General features: G+C 40.1%; 1 gene segment (V, D, J or C); it reads right to left on the bottom strand.

Moving 5' to 3' along the window:
- Positions 1 to 15994: 15994 nt before the first annotated feature.
- On the bottom strand, positions 15995 to 16844 carry LOC118501577. The segment is given in 2 exon segments: positions 15995 to 16546; positions 16675 to 16844. Coding segments are annotated over 2 exon segments (549 nt in total).
- Between the last annotated feature and the right edge of the window lie 617 nt (positions 16845 to 17461).

The raw sequence follows: 17461 nt of genomic DNA, 5'->3' as shown, positions 1-17461 counted from the left end.
AGTCTTTGACTGAGTACTGATCTTCACATAGGAGAGAGGACACTCACTGAGTGGGTATCCCCCCTTCCCAAAGGGGTATCCTTAGGGGTTGCTGGACCATACTTGAATAGCAGCAGCCTTACACCTTTAGCCTTATGAAGGACAGGTAAGCTTACTTAGGTAACCTGGTTCTTGAAACACTGTCCTTTTACTTCTGTCACATCATTCTTTTAATCCAATTAAGCATTTGCCTTTAGAAAGCCAAGTTTTGATGCTTAATATTATTGGCCCAGCTCTCTTCATTCCAGAGGCATGCATATGGTGTATAGCTGTCTCCTGTTTATTTGTTCCTTAGGGAAGTCAAGAATCTCAGCTAAAGGTACTGCTTGCTCATTGTCAGCTCTTTACTTCCATTGTTATTATTTGTGCTGGTAAAACAAGCCCAGCAGAAGATGAAAAGGGCCATTTTCACAACTTGTTGTTTCTCTAGAATTGGGTTTACTTTAAGCAAGTTCTGATGGTGTAATAGCAAGAGAGCAAAGCATTGTTTCCTGCTTCCATAAACCATGTAAGGCACTGGGTCCTTGTTCCTGCAGACTGCTGGGATGCTTTCCTACACAGACTCTCAGTGGCTGTGCTGTCCATATAATAACGATGGCTGGGAATAGTTATTTATTCTCTTCAAATGAAACACAAAATTACTTCTCTTCAAATGAAAAATATTCACTCTAAACAGATTTTCTCACCACATTAAAATTGTCCCTAATTCTCACAAAAACTCAGCTCATGAATAGAGTTAGCATGTTGGCAAGAATCTCTGGCTGAGCAGATCCCCTGGCTGCCCTTACACTATTGTGCATGTTTAGGAATCCTGGAGCACAACATTCTTATGGAGATTCCTACAATGTGTAGAGCCTCCTTTAGTCTACATGTACTCTCACTCCATTTTATTTCTTGTAGTTTATTTTTGGAAAAATCAAGTTTGCTGTATAGTATTTTCTATATTATGGATTTTGCTTATTGTGCAATTCTGTTTTATTTCATCTTTATTGTATTTTTATATTACCTTTTAGTCCCCTTACACCCCCTTTCCTCTTCAATCATTGCACTGTTGTCTGAGTCCATGAGTCCTTTTTCCTTTTTGATCAGTCCCTCCATCCCTAAACCTCTCCCCACCACTAGCTGTCATTTTGCTCTCCATCTATGAGTCTGTCCCCGTTTTCCTTGTTAGTTCAGTTTGTTCATGAAATTCTACATATGAGTGAAATCATGTTATTTTACTTTCTCTCATTGGCTTATTTCACTTAGCATAATATTCTCCAGGTCAATCTATACTGTTGCAAAGGGTAAAATTTTCTTCTTTTTTTATGGCTGAGTAGTTAGTATTCCACTGTGTAAATGTCCCATAGTTGTTTTATCCATTCATCCATTGATGGACACTTGGGCTGCTTCCACATCTTGGTGACTGTAAATACTGTTGCAGTGAACATAGGGGTGCTTGTGTTCATTCAAAGTAGTGTTTTGGACCCCTTCAAATATATTCCCAGAAGTAGGATCTCTGGTCAAAAGGCATACCCATTTGTAATATTTTGAGGTATCTCCATACTGCTTTCCACAGTGGCTGCACCAATCTGCATTCCCACCAACAGTGCAAAAGGGTTCCCCTTTCTCCACATCCTCACCAACACTTGTTGTTTTTTGATTTATTAATGACAGCCATTCTGACAGGTGTGAGATTGTATCTATTGGTGGTTTTTATTTGCATTTCTCTGGTGATTAGTGATGTTGAGCATATTTCGTGTGTCTATTGGCCATCTGTATGTCTCCTTTGGGGAAATGTCTATTCAGGTCATTTGTCTACTTTTTAATTGGGTTGTTTGTTTATTTGGTGTTGAGTTTTGTAAGTACTTTATAAATTTTGGATTTTAACCCCTTATCAGATGTATCAGCAAATATGTTCTCCCATTCTGTGGTTTGTTTTTTTATTTTGTTGATGATTTTCTTTGCTATAAAAAACTTTTTAGTTTGACATAGTTCCACTTGTTTTTTTGTTTGTTTGTTTGTTTTTTGTTTTTTCCCTTTGGTTTCCCTTGCCTGGGGACATATATCTAATAAAAAATTTCTACAAACAATGTTCAAGATTTTGCTGCCTGTTTTCTTCTAGGATTGTTATGGTTTTTTTTTTTTTTGTCTAACATATACATCTTTGATCTATTTTGAATTTATTCTTGTGTGTGGTATAAGAAGGCGGTCTAGTTTCATTTTTTCTGTATGTATCTGTTCAATTTTCCCAACACCATTAATTGAATAAATTATCTTTAGCCCATTGTATGTGCTTGCTTCCTCTGTCAAATGTTAATTGACTATAAAGGTGTGGGTTTAATTCTGGGCTTTCTAACCTGATCCACTGATCTATGTGTCTCTTTTTATGCCAGCACCATGCTGTGTTGATTACTATGACCTTATACTTCAGCTTGATATTAAATAGCATGGTTCCTCCAACTTTGTTCTTCTTTCTCAGGAGCTCTGTTGCTATGCAGGGCCTTTTGTGGTTCCATATAAATTTTCAAAATATTTGTCCTGGTTCTATAAAATATATCATTGGAATCTTGATAGGAATTGCATTGAATCTAGAGATTGCTTTAGGTAGTATGGATATTTTAGTGACGTTAATTCCTCCTATCCATGAATACACTATGTGCTTCCACTTATTTGTATCTTCTTCAATTTCTTCCTTCAATGTCTTATAATTTTCCAAGTACAGGTCTTTTATATCTTTGGTTAGGTTTATTCTTAGGTATTGTGTTCTTTTTGAAGTGATTGTGAATAGGATTGTTTTCTTAATTTCCCTTTGTTAGTTCATTATAGACATATAAAAATGCAACATAGAGAATTGAGGCAAACTTCAGACAGTGAGGTTCCCCAGGCCACCTCAGATGAGAATCAAGGTCATCCTAGACACAATCTTGTTGCTCTGTCAGGAAAAGGGGTGATGATTCCCTCTAGTGGAGAATGCCCCAACCCCTTTTCCTACACAGCATTTATTAGAGTTGGGAAGTGCAGGGGGATACAGCACACATGCATAGTTGATCAATCAATGTCCAACAAGGCTATAGTTATAAAAAACTAACACTATCTATAGATAACAATTAAAGAAACACAGAAATCTCTTCAGGTTGGGGTCTGTGAGACATGCTGCCGCCAGATGGCTGTAAAGGTGTATATTATGAAGTAGGGAGTTTCCTTGAACTCCTTTATTCCTTGAACTCAAACATCTGTGTTATACCAACAGGGCTTATTGCTGAGCAGAGCCGGATTTAAGGGACAAAAATGTACATTTTAGGCCTGATTCCCATGGGACCCTTGGTGTTAGAATCAAGTCATGCCTGCCACCTGAGTTATGACCTGGTTTTCCAGGGAGACTTACCAACCCCTTTCAGAGCTTGCTCTTGAAGGGGCTACAATCTCTGAAACCACACAGAGCAGTCCCCAACAGAGAATCTTTGGGGTTCTCCATGTACAGAATCAGTCATCTGTGAAGAAAGACAGTTTCACTTCTTCCTTTCCTATTTGGATGCATTTTATTTCTTCTTGTGTAATTGCTGTGGGTAGGACTTCCAGTACTCTGCTGAAGAAGACCAGTTAAAGCATACATCCCTGTCTTGTTCCTGATCTCAAGGGGAACACTTGTTGTTGCCCTTGAGTATGATGCTGGCAGTGGGTTTGTCATGTATAGCCTTTATAATGTTTTGGCATGTTCCTTCTATTCTACTTCCACTTTGCTGAGAGTTTGTATCATAAATAGGTGCTAGATTTTTTCAAATGTGTTTTTCTGCATCTATTTATATGATCATGCAGTTTTTATCCTTTATTTTGTTTATGTGGTGAATCACATTTATTGATTTGTGAATGTTGTACTAACCTTGCACTCCCAGAATAAATCCCTCTCGATCATGATGTGTGATCACTTTGATGCATTGCTGTATTCAGTTTGCTAATATATTGTTGGGGATTTTAGCATCTATGTTCATCAGAGATATTGGCCTATAATTTTCTTTATTGTGTCTTTATCTGGTTTTGGGATTAGGATGATGCTGACTTCATAAAAAGAGTTTGGAAGTCTTCTGTCTTCTTGGATTTTTTGGAATAGTCTGAGAAGGATAGGGGCTAGCTCTTCCTTAATATTTTTAAAATTCTCCTTTGGAACCATCCAGTCCAGGCCTTTGTATGCTGGGAGTTTTTTGATAACTTCTCAATTTCACCAGCTGTTATTGGTCTGTTCAGGCTTTCTGCTTCTTCTTTCAGTCTTGGGAGTTTATATTTTATGAGAAGTTTGTCCATTTCACCCAATTTTCAAATTTCATGGCATATTGTTGTTTGTAGTAATTTGTTACAGTCCTTTGTGTTTCTGTGGTATGAGTTATAATCTCTCTTCTGATTTTGGTTATTTAGGTTCTGTCTTCTTTTTTCTTGATGAGTCTGCTTAAAGGCTTGTCAATTGTGTTTATCTTTTCAAAGAATCACCTCCTGAATTTATTGATCCTTCAAATTGTTCTTTTAGTCTCTACGTCATTTAATCCTGCACTGATCTTGGTTATTTTCTTTCTTCTGCTAACGCTGTGCTTTGTTGTTGTTCTTCCAGTTCTTATAGGTGTAGGGTTAGGTTTATTTGAAATGTTTCTCTCTTTTTTAGGTAGGCCTGTATCACTATGAACTTTCTTCTCAGGACTGCCTTTGCTGTGTCTGACAAGTTTTGGACTGTTGTGTGGTCATTTACATTTGTTTCCAGAAACTATTTGATTTCTTCCTTGATATCATTATTAACCCATTCATTGTTTAATAGCATGCTATTCAATCTTCATGAACTTGAATATACTTGAGGTTTTTCCTTGAAGTTGGTTTCTAGTTTCAGGTCTTCATGGTCTGAGAAAATCTTGATATGATTTTAATTTTCTTGAGCTTATTGAGGCTTGTTCTGTGTCCTATCATGTGGTCTCTCTTTGAAAATCTTCCATTTACATTTGAAAATAATGTATATTTTGCTTCTTTGGGGCGAAAGGCTCTATACATACCAGTTAAGTCATTTTGATCTAGGGCATTTTTCAATACTGCAGTATCCTTGTTGATATTTTGTTTGAAAGATTTATCCATTTTTGACAGTGGAGTATTAAAATCCCCTAGTATGTATCTTGCTGTCTACATCTTTATTGAAGTCCTCCAAGATTTTTCTTGTATATTTTGGTGCTTCTATGTTGGGTGCATATATGTTTATAATGTTTATGTCTTTTTTATGGATTCTTCCCTTTGGGTATTATGAAGTGTCCTTTGTGTGTCTTCATATGGCCTTTGTTTTGAAGTCTATTTTGTATGATATAAGTATTGGTACCCTGGCTTTTATTTTCCTGTCCATTTGCTTGGTATATATTTTCCAACCCTTCACTTTCTTGTGTAGGCCTGTGTAGGTCTTTTGTTCTGAGGTGGGTCTCTTGTGGGTCATGTTTTCTTATCCATTCAGCTACCCTATGTCTTTTGATTGGAGCATTTAATCCATTTACATTTAAGGTTGGTAATGATAGGTACTTATTCATTTTTCTCCCTTTGTACCTGTTTTCTCTCTGATGCATGCTGTTTTCCTTCCTCTTCTTAAAACACTCCCTTTAGCATATATTGCAGTGCTGACTTGGTGGAGGTGTACCCTTTCAGTCTACTTTTGTCTGGGGAACTCCTTATTTCACCTCCCATTTTAATTGAGAGCCTTGCTGGGTAGAGTCTTGGTTGCAGGCCTTTCCTTTTCATTACTTAGAATATTTCTTGCCATTCCCTCCTGGCTGGCAGTGTTGCTATTGAGAGATCAGCTGCTAGCCTTATCAGAGCTCCCTTGTATGTTACTTCTTATTTCTCTCTTGCTGCTTTTAAGGTTCTCTCTTTGTCTTTAAAATTTGGCATTTTAAGTATGATGTGCCTTGGAGTAGGCCTCTTTGGGTTCATCTTGATTGGGACCCTCTGTACTTAATGAAATTGAATGGGTTTTCCCCTCTCCATGTTCAGGAAGTTTTCTGTCATTATTTTTTTCAAACAGGGTTCGTATCCCTTGTTCCTTTTCTTGTACTTTGGGTATTCATATGATTCCGATGTTGTTGCATTTCATGTTGTCTTGCTGTTCCCTTAAACCATCCTCATTTTTTTAGTCTTTTTTTTTAATGTAAGTGCTCTACCTGGGTGTTTCTACCTTGTCCTCCAGCTCACTACTTCCATCCACTACTTCATCCAGCCTGCTTGTAGTTACTTCTGGTGTATTTTTTATTTCAGAAATTGTATTCTTCATTTCTTCCTGCATCTTGTTTATAGCTTCTATTTCCTTTTGCATACTGTTATTCCTTGTAGTTGTCTGTGAGTTCCTTGAGCATCCTTATAGATGTTGCTTGAATTCTATATGTGATAGTATGCTTGCCTCCATTTCACTTAGCTCTTTTACTGGGGAGTGTTCCACTCCTTTTGATTGTGGGTTCTTTCTTTGTCTCCTCACTTTAGGTGACTCTTTTTGTTTGTTTCTGTGATTCCTGATGCTCTGCTTTGCCAGCTGTCTTTGTAGGGTGAACTTCTGTGGTAGGGGTTCTGTGGAACTCAGTGGTGTGGTCTCTTTGATTTCCTTGTCTGGATGCCCTAGGGTTGTCCTTTCTTCCATTTGTGTGGGCTCTCTTATTACACTTGGGCTTTACCTGTTGGTGGCTCCTTTGTTGGTGTGTTCTCCCCTCCAGCAGTTTAACTGGTATTCACAACTTCCACATTGTCTTGTATATGGTTGTACTGGTACTGGTTAACAAAGCAGTACTACCAGACCACCAAACGTACACTAGCAAAAAAAACCCTCCTACCACATCAGCAGTCTCAACCACAATAGAACTAAGAGTAATAAAGGTGAAGAGGCATTGCAGGTATTATATGGTATGACAAGGGGAATATGAGATGACTAAAAGAGGGAAAAGTATTGTGTGGTAAGAAGGAGAAGATTTGATAAGATTTGGGATGGAACTGAGACAAAGAAAGGGAGAGAGCAACATTTACAACATAAATAAAACATGAAAGGGTTATGGGAACAATGGGGCAAGAAGAGGGAAGAGTATACTACGAGGTTTGAAGTAAAATTGAAAAGGTACTGGGCCAAGGGGAGCACAATTGCAGAAAACCCACAGCAGGGTTGATAGCAATGACAATTGAATGAACTGTCATTGTGGACAGTTCATTCAACTTAACAAAGGTGGAATGGAAATAAGAACATTGTAGAAAAATGAAAAGTGAATATGAGATGTCTGCAGCAAACAAAAATGATTTTGAGAGGATAGGGGAAGCAAACTAATAAGAATAAGGAGTATGGCCCAGGTTGAGAGAGGGGGGAAAAAGCAAGAGAGAGAAAAAAGGAGAGAGAAAACAATGATATAAAATTTCTTACTCCACTAATCAGGGGCAGGATGAAGGCAAATTGTAAGAGTGGGAAAGTATTCTATGGGATTTAAAGTATAACAAGTGAAGAAATAGGAGATCCTTTGGAGAAGTACAGCAATAACCATGATATTTCCCCCAACTAGCCACTGTTTGTGAAAGGTGAAAAAGAGATAAGCCTTATTAGAAGGGGAAAAGAATGTGAGCTGACTTTAGAAAGTAGAAGGCTTGTGTGAGGTTAGATCGAAGAGAAATAGTGCGAGTAAGGAGTAGAAACTGGCATAGTGTGTGAGAAAATATAGTTAACCACAACAGTAATAAAGCTCAGAAAGATGGGAAAATGTATTAAGACCAGGGAATGGTGCTGTGTAGGATTTGGAATAACAATAATATGATAAGAAATATATAATCTGGGTAAAAAGAATAAAGTAAAAGACCAAGGGTAGTGTGTTACTGGAATATGACTGAGGTGAAAGAAGAAAAATTAAAATGAAATATGAAAGGGAGAATAAAGAAAACAAATCAAACAATGATATCAAACAAAACAAAAAACTAATTAAATGAAGAGAAATTTTTAAAAAACAAAAAAATTAACATGCAAGTAATGAAGGATATCAAAGTGAAATTTTTCTCAGCTGTTGGTGTTTGCCTTCTAACTTCTCCCTGAATCTGTCTCTGGTTTTCTCACAGCTCCAAGTCTTATTGTCTCATACTTGGGGGTGTGGGAAGAAAAGCCTTCTGCTGACTTTAAATCTGCCAAGTGGGTTTTGCTGGTCTTCCAGTATGCTGCAGGCAGAGGGGGGTTGGGCTTGGTTATTTTACTTTCTTGTGGTTCTGTGAGGATGGGTACTAGGTCTGGGCTACAATAATCACAGGTGCCCAGTTTATGCCCACACCCTCAGGGCATCGTGCAGCTCACACTGTCCACTCTGTGCATTTGCTCCTGGAAGGCGCTTATAATCCACCTCATTGTGCAACCTTTTGATCAGTCTGTCAGGTGCACTGAGTGGGAGAAAACATAGCCCCCTCCCTCTTTGGTAGCCTGGGTGCTGCGTGTGCTTGAAGTGCCTTCAGGGCTGCTCTATTCTTCTACTGAAAGAAGTCTCTGTGGGCACTGCAAACTCTCTGAGCCCCTGCCGTGCCCCTTTGATCAATCCACAAGGCAACCTGAGTGGGAGCAAATCATATCCACTCCTCCTTCTTTGCTGGCCCAGACTCTGCATGCATGAGGTCTTTGCACAGTAGCTAGGATCCTCTTCCAAGAGAAGACCCCTGGGGTGTGGCTAGTTGTTCCTAATAAGTGGCCAGCTTTCCACACAGACCAACTCTCTGACCGGTCCAGAGTCTATCTGGGTCATGGCCAGTCATGGCCCATCTCTTCTCCCATCTCCAGGTGTCACCCAGCTCCCCAATTTCTCTGGTACTGTCCCAGCCAGCGACTGCCATCCCAGCTGGGGTAAGCCACCAGCTGCATGTCTCTTACTGCCTCCTTATCCCCTCAGTGACTTGAAGCATCCAGGTCTCTCTTGGCGCAGGTCTGTGACTTCCTTGCTGTGGGAGGGGAGGGAGCCATCCAGTTGCAATCACTGACCTGGTTGTCCTCCAAAGCTCCCGTGACTGCTGTGGTCTCTGGCACAGGGCCCAGTGACTTTCCCAATGGCCTACAAAATCCCCTTACTGTCCATTTTTAAGCATCCTCTGCAACATTTGGCTCCCAAATTTCTTATCAGCTGGGATTCTGTTGGCTGTTCACTCTGTTCTTTGGAAGATCGGCTAAGTGCCCCAGCTGGGTACATGAGCAAGTGGGTTCAGCTCCCACCTACATCATTGCCGTCTTTCCTCATTCCCTAGGAAGCTTCCTATTTCTCATTTGATTTTAAATGGCAGCCTTGCTGGATGAAGTAGCCTTGGTTGTAAGTCCTTGTTTTTCATTATTTTAAATATTTCATGCTACTCCCTTCTAGCCTGAAATGTTTCTGAGTAATCAGATGACATGCTTATTGGTGGTCCCTTGCAAGTAACTACATGCTTTTATCTTGTGGCTTTCAGGATTCTCACCTAGTCTTTAAGCCTTGTCATCTTAATTATGATGAGTATCAGTGTAGGACTCTTTGGGTACAGTGTTTTGGGACTCTCAGAGCTTCCTGGACTTGTTTAACTTTTTCCTTCACTAGATTAGGGAAGTTTCAGTCATTATTTCTTCAAAAAGGTCCTTGATCCCTTGCTCACTCTTTTCGCCTTCTGCCATTCCCATGATGCAAGTGTTGTTACACTTCATGTTGTCCAAAATGTTCCTTAAGCTCTCCTAATTTTATTTATATTTTTTCTTTTTGCTACTCTGCCTAGGTGCTGTTTTATACCTTGTCATCTAAATAACTGATCCAATCCTCTGCTTCATCTAACCTACTGTTTATTCCTTCCAGTATATTATTTATTTCAGATATAGCATTCTTTATTTCTGACTGGTTCTTTTTTATGGTATGTCTTTTTTCATGTTTTTGAGTATCCTTATAATCATTACTCTAAACTCTCTGATAAATTGTTGCTTCCATTTCATCTTGTTCTGGAGAATTCTCTTGTTCTTTCCCTTGTTGTCTGTTTCTTTGTCTTCCAATTTTGGTTGCTTCTTTGTATTTTCAGCCTGAGATATTAAGCTAATCAGTCACTAAACTAATTAGTTGTTAACTAATAAAGCTGCAATCAGCCGCCCAGCCTAAGCTCCACATGGTGGGGCAGATTAAGTTCTGCAGGCGGGGCTATTGCTTCCCCTCAGGCTGATAAACTTGGAGGGGAGTGCTCTACCTAAGACAGATGACCTCTGAACTATGGGGAATGACTCAGCACAGGGATCCTGGCAGCTGTGCCTTTAGTTCTCTTCCAAGCCACCAACCAGAGTCTCCTCAAGCATCCCTAGTCCACTCTGCCCTCCATCTTCTAGATCCTAGGGTAAGTGGCTAGAAGCAAAATTTTGTGTGTTGGCCCTTTAATAGGCTCTTTGCATCTCCAGCTGTCTCTCCCTGGTAGACAGAAACCCTACTGCTTTTCATAGCTGGATGTTGTCTGGGTTTCTTTCTGGCTCTGGGGCTGTAGGATGGGGAGCCCAGGATGGGGTTTAGACCCCACAGTGCTCAGGGGAACCCCTCAGCAGCTGAAATATCCCTCCAGATCTTCAGCTGCCACCCATGGGATCCAAGCCAGGCTTCTCACGTCTCCAAATTCCCTGCCAGTCACCTTGTGGTGAAGTGGTTTCTTCTGTCTGTCCTTGGTTATAAGGCTTCTCTCCAGCTAGAGTTCAGGGTGCTTTCTCTACAATTTAGTTGTAATTTCAGATTGGACCTGAAAGGAGATTTGTGTAGCTTCCATTTACTCCTCTGCCATCTTAGATCTCTGACTATTATATAATTCTGATCAGTTTAATATGTTCCTCTATCCTTTATACTCCTATAGATGGGTGATTACATCAAAAGGGAAGATTCTTTTCAAATCCAGTAAACAACAAAAAATGTTTTTCACTTCTTTAGGAAGCCCCTCAAACTGAGTTACTATTTCACATCCAGTTAATCTGTTTCTTTCTGTCCTCATATGCTGAGGACTGGAGATTGTAGAGTGATGATGGTGTGGAACACAGGGGTTCCACCCTACTGCAGAGGACAGTACTGTTCACACCCAAGGCCATCTGACACTGGTGGAGAATTTTGTCCTTTGTCAAAGAAAAGGAAACTTTCATTATGAAGTCAAAAGCAGGGGTTTTTTATAGATAGCATGAGAGGTGGGCACTAAACTATTCAATATATATCCCATTGTCTGTAAGAAAAAGGGAATATGGGTAAATTCAGTAGATGATGTAGGCTGTGGACTAGGTGCCAGACTGAACACAACTGCTGCGAGTAGCACAAGATGTGCCATAAAGGATCAGGTTCAGAGCTTACTTGTATCACATGTCATGTGTACTTGATAGCTACTTAATTCCCTCTTTAAAAACAATGCAGTAGATCAGGTCCAGAACAGAAATTGTGTGGTCTAAGTTATTCAGGAACCTGGACAGTGCATTGAGTGAGCATTAACTTTTTGCTTATTTGTTGAAATGTTTAAATTTGTGTTACTTTTGTCTGATTTCAGTCAAACTCTAGCCAAGGGCACTGGTATAACTTTGCAGTAGGGATATCATGTGCCGGAGCAGGGGCTCTGAGATGTGGGGGACACCTCAGGTAATTTCAGGGAACACCTGAAGAGGGAGGATTGTGAAGAAGCAGCAGGGGCTGGAGCCTGATGGCTGCAGTCCACCACCTTATTCATGGGTCCATTTCAAGGGCCACTCAGAGAGCCCCAGCTGTCCTGTGGGCTGTGGCAGCTTTCCATCCTCAGCTCCTCACCCATAGGCTCTCTGCCCTATTGCTTCTGTCTCAGCCCATCCATATCTAATAAGCTTGCAGCCTGACTTGGGTGGGACTCAAGGACTCAGGGACAAAGCCTCAATCTTTGAATCACCTTGCAGGACTGCACTCTACTTGGGAGAAACCTTGATTTTGAAACATCACTTTCCTTCATCCCTCTGTTACTGAGGATCAGTGCTGGTTAAGACTTGCAGCTTTTTAAAAATATTTGGACATCCCCACTCATTTTCATTCTGTTCATGGCACCTGTGAGTTTTGGCATATGAGACCCCACCCTAGAGCACACTCTCTGATATCAAAAGATCTCATCCTCTTATAATGTTCTTAGGTTCTCTAGGGTCAGGTGAATCATTTTCATTGTCCAAGGGATGTTGGACAACCCTGTAACTCAAAATTGGCCTCTCAACCTGCCTAGAACTTCACAGGAGGAGTTGTGACATCTGGAGTTCCGGCCAGCAGGTCTGATATCAGGGTCACCTTATACTTGGCAAAAGGGAATTTTCTACATTTCCCAGTTCTGCAAAACTAAGATGAGAAAGTGTGTCTCTCTTTGTGAAAGAAAGCGTAATATCAAATGCAAATAACAACTTTTAGTGATGAGTTTGGACCTGTTCACCCCTCCATCCTTTATTTTGCTCCACCCCCTCTCCTGCCCAAGGAGGTGAATTCCCAAGTCACTGTCTCTTTTCCTGCTCCCCTTGGCCTCTTGGTGTTACCAGGACATTATCATGCAATGTATGGAGCACTATAGCAGTTTCTAGAACACCTGAGAGTCTTTTTCTAAATAAAGGGGTACAGAAACTTAAAAATAACAGTTCACTAAGGGCACCTGTGAGGCTAGTACTATCTGGAACAGTACTCAACAGCTACTTCCTAATAAAACCTTTTCATGTTACAGATGAAGAAATAGATTCAGAGAAGTTAACTACTTGCTTAAGGTTACATAGGTCACTTGTGTAATAAGCTCTAAAATCTCATTAGTGTTCCTTATGCCTGCTATTCGATACAGGACACCACTGGAACCTGTTATCTCCAACAAAGGCAGAAACCACCTCAGTCCTGCTAACCAGTGTTACCCAAATCTTACCATAAAACTAAATGTCTTTTGAATTAATGAATAGACTTAAGTTTATCAAAGTGGAATACATGTTGTGATAGATGAAATATCAGGTGTGAAATAGTTATAGTTAAATGACATATTAACTCAGATTTGTTTGTCTTGTGGATTAGCTTGTATATTATAACCAATAACTTACATTTTTACTTTTAGGTTAATCCATATTGTGTATGGTAAATCTGCAGCATTTTAAAATAAAATGAGACTAAATTAAAATCATTATGTATTCAAACAGAACTTTTGATCTCTACCCCCAAGAATCTCATATTCCTAGATCTTTTCCAAAAGAAGTTAGAAATCCAGTTTTTAATGTGATGTCTGATTTTTAAATGTTGAGAATTAACTCAGATATTTTTAAACACTAATGCAGAACAAAAAACAAAAATCTTTGCTCTTCAGTACCTATTGTAACATCTGTTTAAAAAGAATATATGTTTGCACAGGAAGCAGACACTGGACAATCACAAATGGACCCTGGTTGCCATGCAGCTGTCATTCTGGCCCTGACACCTGGGCATGGGGTTCAGGCAAGGGGGAAGGGAAGGCAAGAGACTCTACAGGTTAGGACAAATTCCCACTTTGAACATCTCCTCTGTAGACAGCTTCCACATGAGAGAGCAATCCATTCTGGTGTTTTTTAAAAAACATGATCAGGTCGCAAAAAGAGAGGAGCCAAAGAGAGGTGGTTTGAGGAACATTTCAAGCCTATACTTTTGTGCGAGAGATCACTACTATGATTATAGAAAGAATATAAATTAAATAATTGATTCTACCTCAGGGAGTAATGATATGTTTTTAAGAAAAACCAATGAAAGAAATTTTTATTGTAAGTAGATTGTCATTTGACATTATGATGAATTCATAGATATATGAATGATTCTGAAGATTTAACAATGTCAACAATGGAGTCACTTATTTCATCTAAAGATAATTAGATTATTCTCCCATCTCAATAAAATCAACAAGAGATTCATAGATTTTCCTGTTGCCCTTTTTGGTTTTATAAAATTGTATATGCTATGTATGCTATCTTAATCTATTCTAAAGAATGGGAGATGCATTTGCTTTCACTGAAGGACCTATCTGGACATTCTACAGGAATTGAATGAAGGTTTTCTTGCCAAACCCCCACCTGTGCTGACACAGTCCTTGCTTCATCCTGTCTGTGATGGAGTCTCTCCCCAGGGGCCCTATCTCATGTGAACAATTTTGTGGGGCTCCCATAGGCTCCAAGCACAGAAAAATACATGGCTAAATCTCTGAGCTGTGAGTCTGTGATGGTGAGATGGATGAAACTGGCTGGTTTCTGAAAGTTCAGAGAATATCAACTCTCTGATATGTTTTTCCCATTATATGACTCCTGATGAATAAGAAAAGTCATTTTCCCACTTGGTAGCCATTTGTACCAGAATAAATAATAACTGTAACTGCTAGTTTCATATACACAGACAAGGATACAGCCTCTTTCTCTACCACAGAAATTGCAGACTGGACCTTTTCTCTGGGCCATGCTGAATCATGCAGGAAAGAGAAGAGAAAGACTGTATCCCTAAGGGAATAAGAGATGTGGCTTAGGAGCCTGCACTCTGGTTCCATTGCCCATTACCCTCCCTTTTAAGCCTCCTCAGACAACAGTGATCTGCTTTTCCCCACAGCCTTCAGCACTGAGAGGAGCTGGAGCCCTGTGTCTGCAACTGTCCTCACCTAGACCATCCTCACCTAGACCATCCTCACCTAGACCAGATAGAAGCTATGACTGACTGCCTTCAGCACATTGGCAATCAGCATATTGGTAGCTCTTCTCTTGAGTGAAATTCCTATATTTTGACTAAAATGCAGATCTTAATTTTGTACCCCGTGCTGAAGAGGTATAAGCAAAGTTACTGGACTGTGTGATGCTCTGCCCCCAAACAGGAAATAGAATTAGTAAATATAGGACAAGTTTGCCTGTGTTGTGTCTCATGCTTCCCCTACTAGTGGGACATGTTAGACACCTGAGCTAGACCTATTTTGTCTAGTTATAACTAATTGGACTGAAATAAGCAGTAGAGAAATGGAATCCTGTTCAGTTAATTCCTCTTTGATGGAAAATGTGGGACTTTTATAGAATGCAGTTTATTATGAACTACGGTGAATACACTGGATAACATAGTTATGTACACACCTTTAGGTTTTACATAAGCCTCCTTTTCTCCCAAGAGAATCAACGTGAAAAGCAATCATTGGGTTTTAACTTTCTAACAAGAAGGCAAAGCTTTTAGTCTCACTCTTTGTTTCCACCTTGCATGGAATCCAGTAAAATTTACATGAGAAATATTTTGTTGTTAATGAATGATTTCACACAGGCCTACTGAGTCACAAAATGTGTCATGATTGTGTCATGTTCAGTAACAGCAGGGAGAAAACATACATTGTGTGTAAACAGAATCTGAGAAAATTCTACTCAGTGCCTAAGTACAGGGATTACTGTTAGAACTCAATACATGTATTTCTGAAAATCCTCTTGTGATTCCAACCACACATATTAATTATGGTGAACATTGGCATAGGGAAAATCCTTAGACTATACAACTTTGTAAACAGAGCATTATAAAAAAACTAAAATCCTATTAAATGTACTAGCAATATTCAATAGCCTGTGGCATTTGTCCCTTGTATCATAGCCAGTAAATCTTTGTAGCCTTGAACATCAGGACTCGTGTTTCCCCTCTTCAGATGCAGGTTCATGAGAACACGTATTTCCGAGAAGGCCAGATTCATCAAACTTTTACATATAAATGTTTGTTAAGATACAAGTTGGGGACAACCCGAGTCATTTTGCCTTCCTCTCAGTTTCACCCTGTTGCTTGCCTTGAAAACTCTGGGAATTCTTGACCCACTGAAACAAACTCTGCTTATAGTGAAGTGGAGTTGAGGCATTTTTATAATGAGAAACTTCTCCTGATAGTTCTTTGGTTTAGCATAAATTACTAATGTGCTAGAAAAGTCACAGAGAATCAGTGAAACTTCCACATCATGTTGACATCATACCTGTATTTCCTAACTGGGGAAAAATGGTTTTAATGGGATACACACTGTAGCAGAACAGAAAAAGCTGTGTCCTACACTCTCAATTAGTAGACATATTTGCCATAACAAGTATTTTTGTTTGTATTTGGAAAATATAGTCTCCACTTCCCTGTCAAATACCTGTATGTCTCCCGAGAACAGCCAGAGAATCTCCCTGTGGCTCCCAGAATAGCCAGGCTGCTCCCCTGCAGCCCCGTGTGAGCCCCTCTGGGTTTGTGCTCAGCTCCCCCTGTAGACTCCCGCACTGTGTCACTCAGAGCACAGAAGTACACCGCCGAGTCTGCCATTCGCACTGAAGGTCTCTGCAGGTGGAAGGATTTCTCATTCTTCACAAGTTTGGCCTGAAAATCTCTGTTGTGGACCTCTTGATTATCTGATGAGCTTTTCAAGAGGAGAACGGGCTCTTTGTTTTGATGTTGGACATACCAGAAAAGATATTCTCCACCAGTGTAGGTGGTCTGGTAAGTGCAGTTCAGTGTCAAAGTTTTCCCCTCTGGCAGGGTAACAGAGCCTTCTGTCTGGCTCACTGAGTCTCCACTGGTCCCTCCTAAAAATAAAGTAAAGGCTTTGATATATTGGCAAGGCAGAGGGATTGTCTCCAGTTAGGTTGGAATGAAAAGTTATCCTAAAACCAAGGAATAGAACACCTTAGAAATCCCAAGAAATGTTACTTACCCAACATCAACAAGATCATAAGTACCAGGCTGGAAGCAGACAGCATGGCTGGCAGAGAACCAGCAGCAGGTTTGCTTGGTAATACCACAGCTGAGAGGGCTGTTCCTCTACTTTCGTGATCCTTTGGTGGAATCTTCTAGAAAATCTTGACTCGTGTGTTAGGCAAAACAAACTGCTCTGCAAGTTCATGTCGCATGCTTTAAAAACAGGCATGTTCAGAAATGGAAGATGTGTCAAAGTAGCACCCAAGGGGAGCAGCGCCCTCTTGTGTTATCTCCTCTGTCCTGCAGCCTTCCTCGCTTTTTTGAATTTGGTATTTACCTTGGAATGGAGCTTAAACTGTAGACAGGGACTAGAACTAAGTGTCTGGGGTAAGAGTAAGAGCTCCAGGAAGCACCAAGCATCTTCTGCAGACTTCATGATGGTGTAATGATGCTTAGACAGTGCACAATTCCTCAGTCACCCTCTTTGTGATTCAGGGCAATATGGCTTGCTGAAGTCTCCCTAGACCCAGCATCTAATGTGTATTCACACGTACTATTAAGTTAGTTTCATACATTACAGGGTATAGTGAGAGTGGAAAAAAGGCATTATCTGAGTTCTCATCTTAATATAGTCCACCACTGCTTCCTTGAAACCAGGGGATGAGCCCTTCTACTTAGAATGTTCCTCCTTCCCTCCACTGCCCTTGCCTAGGTCACTTCTATTCAATCTTTAAGATCCAATTTACACGCCACTTTCCTGTGAAAGCACCCACCGAGCTCCTCAGGTTAAGTTAGTACTCCTC

The sequence above is a fragment of the Phyllostomus discolor genome, chromosome 1 (genome assembly GCF_004126475.2).
Source record: "Phyllostomus discolor isolate MPI-MPIP mPhyDis1 chromosome 1, mPhyDis1.pri.v3, whole genome shotgun sequence".
In the NCBI taxonomy this organism is placed as follows: Eukaryota; Metazoa; Chordata; class Mammalia; order Chiroptera; family Phyllostomidae; genus Phyllostomus; species Phyllostomus discolor.
The sequence above is the reverse complement of the archived record's forward strand: the minus strand, read 5'-3'. Positions and strand labels throughout refer to the sequence as shown.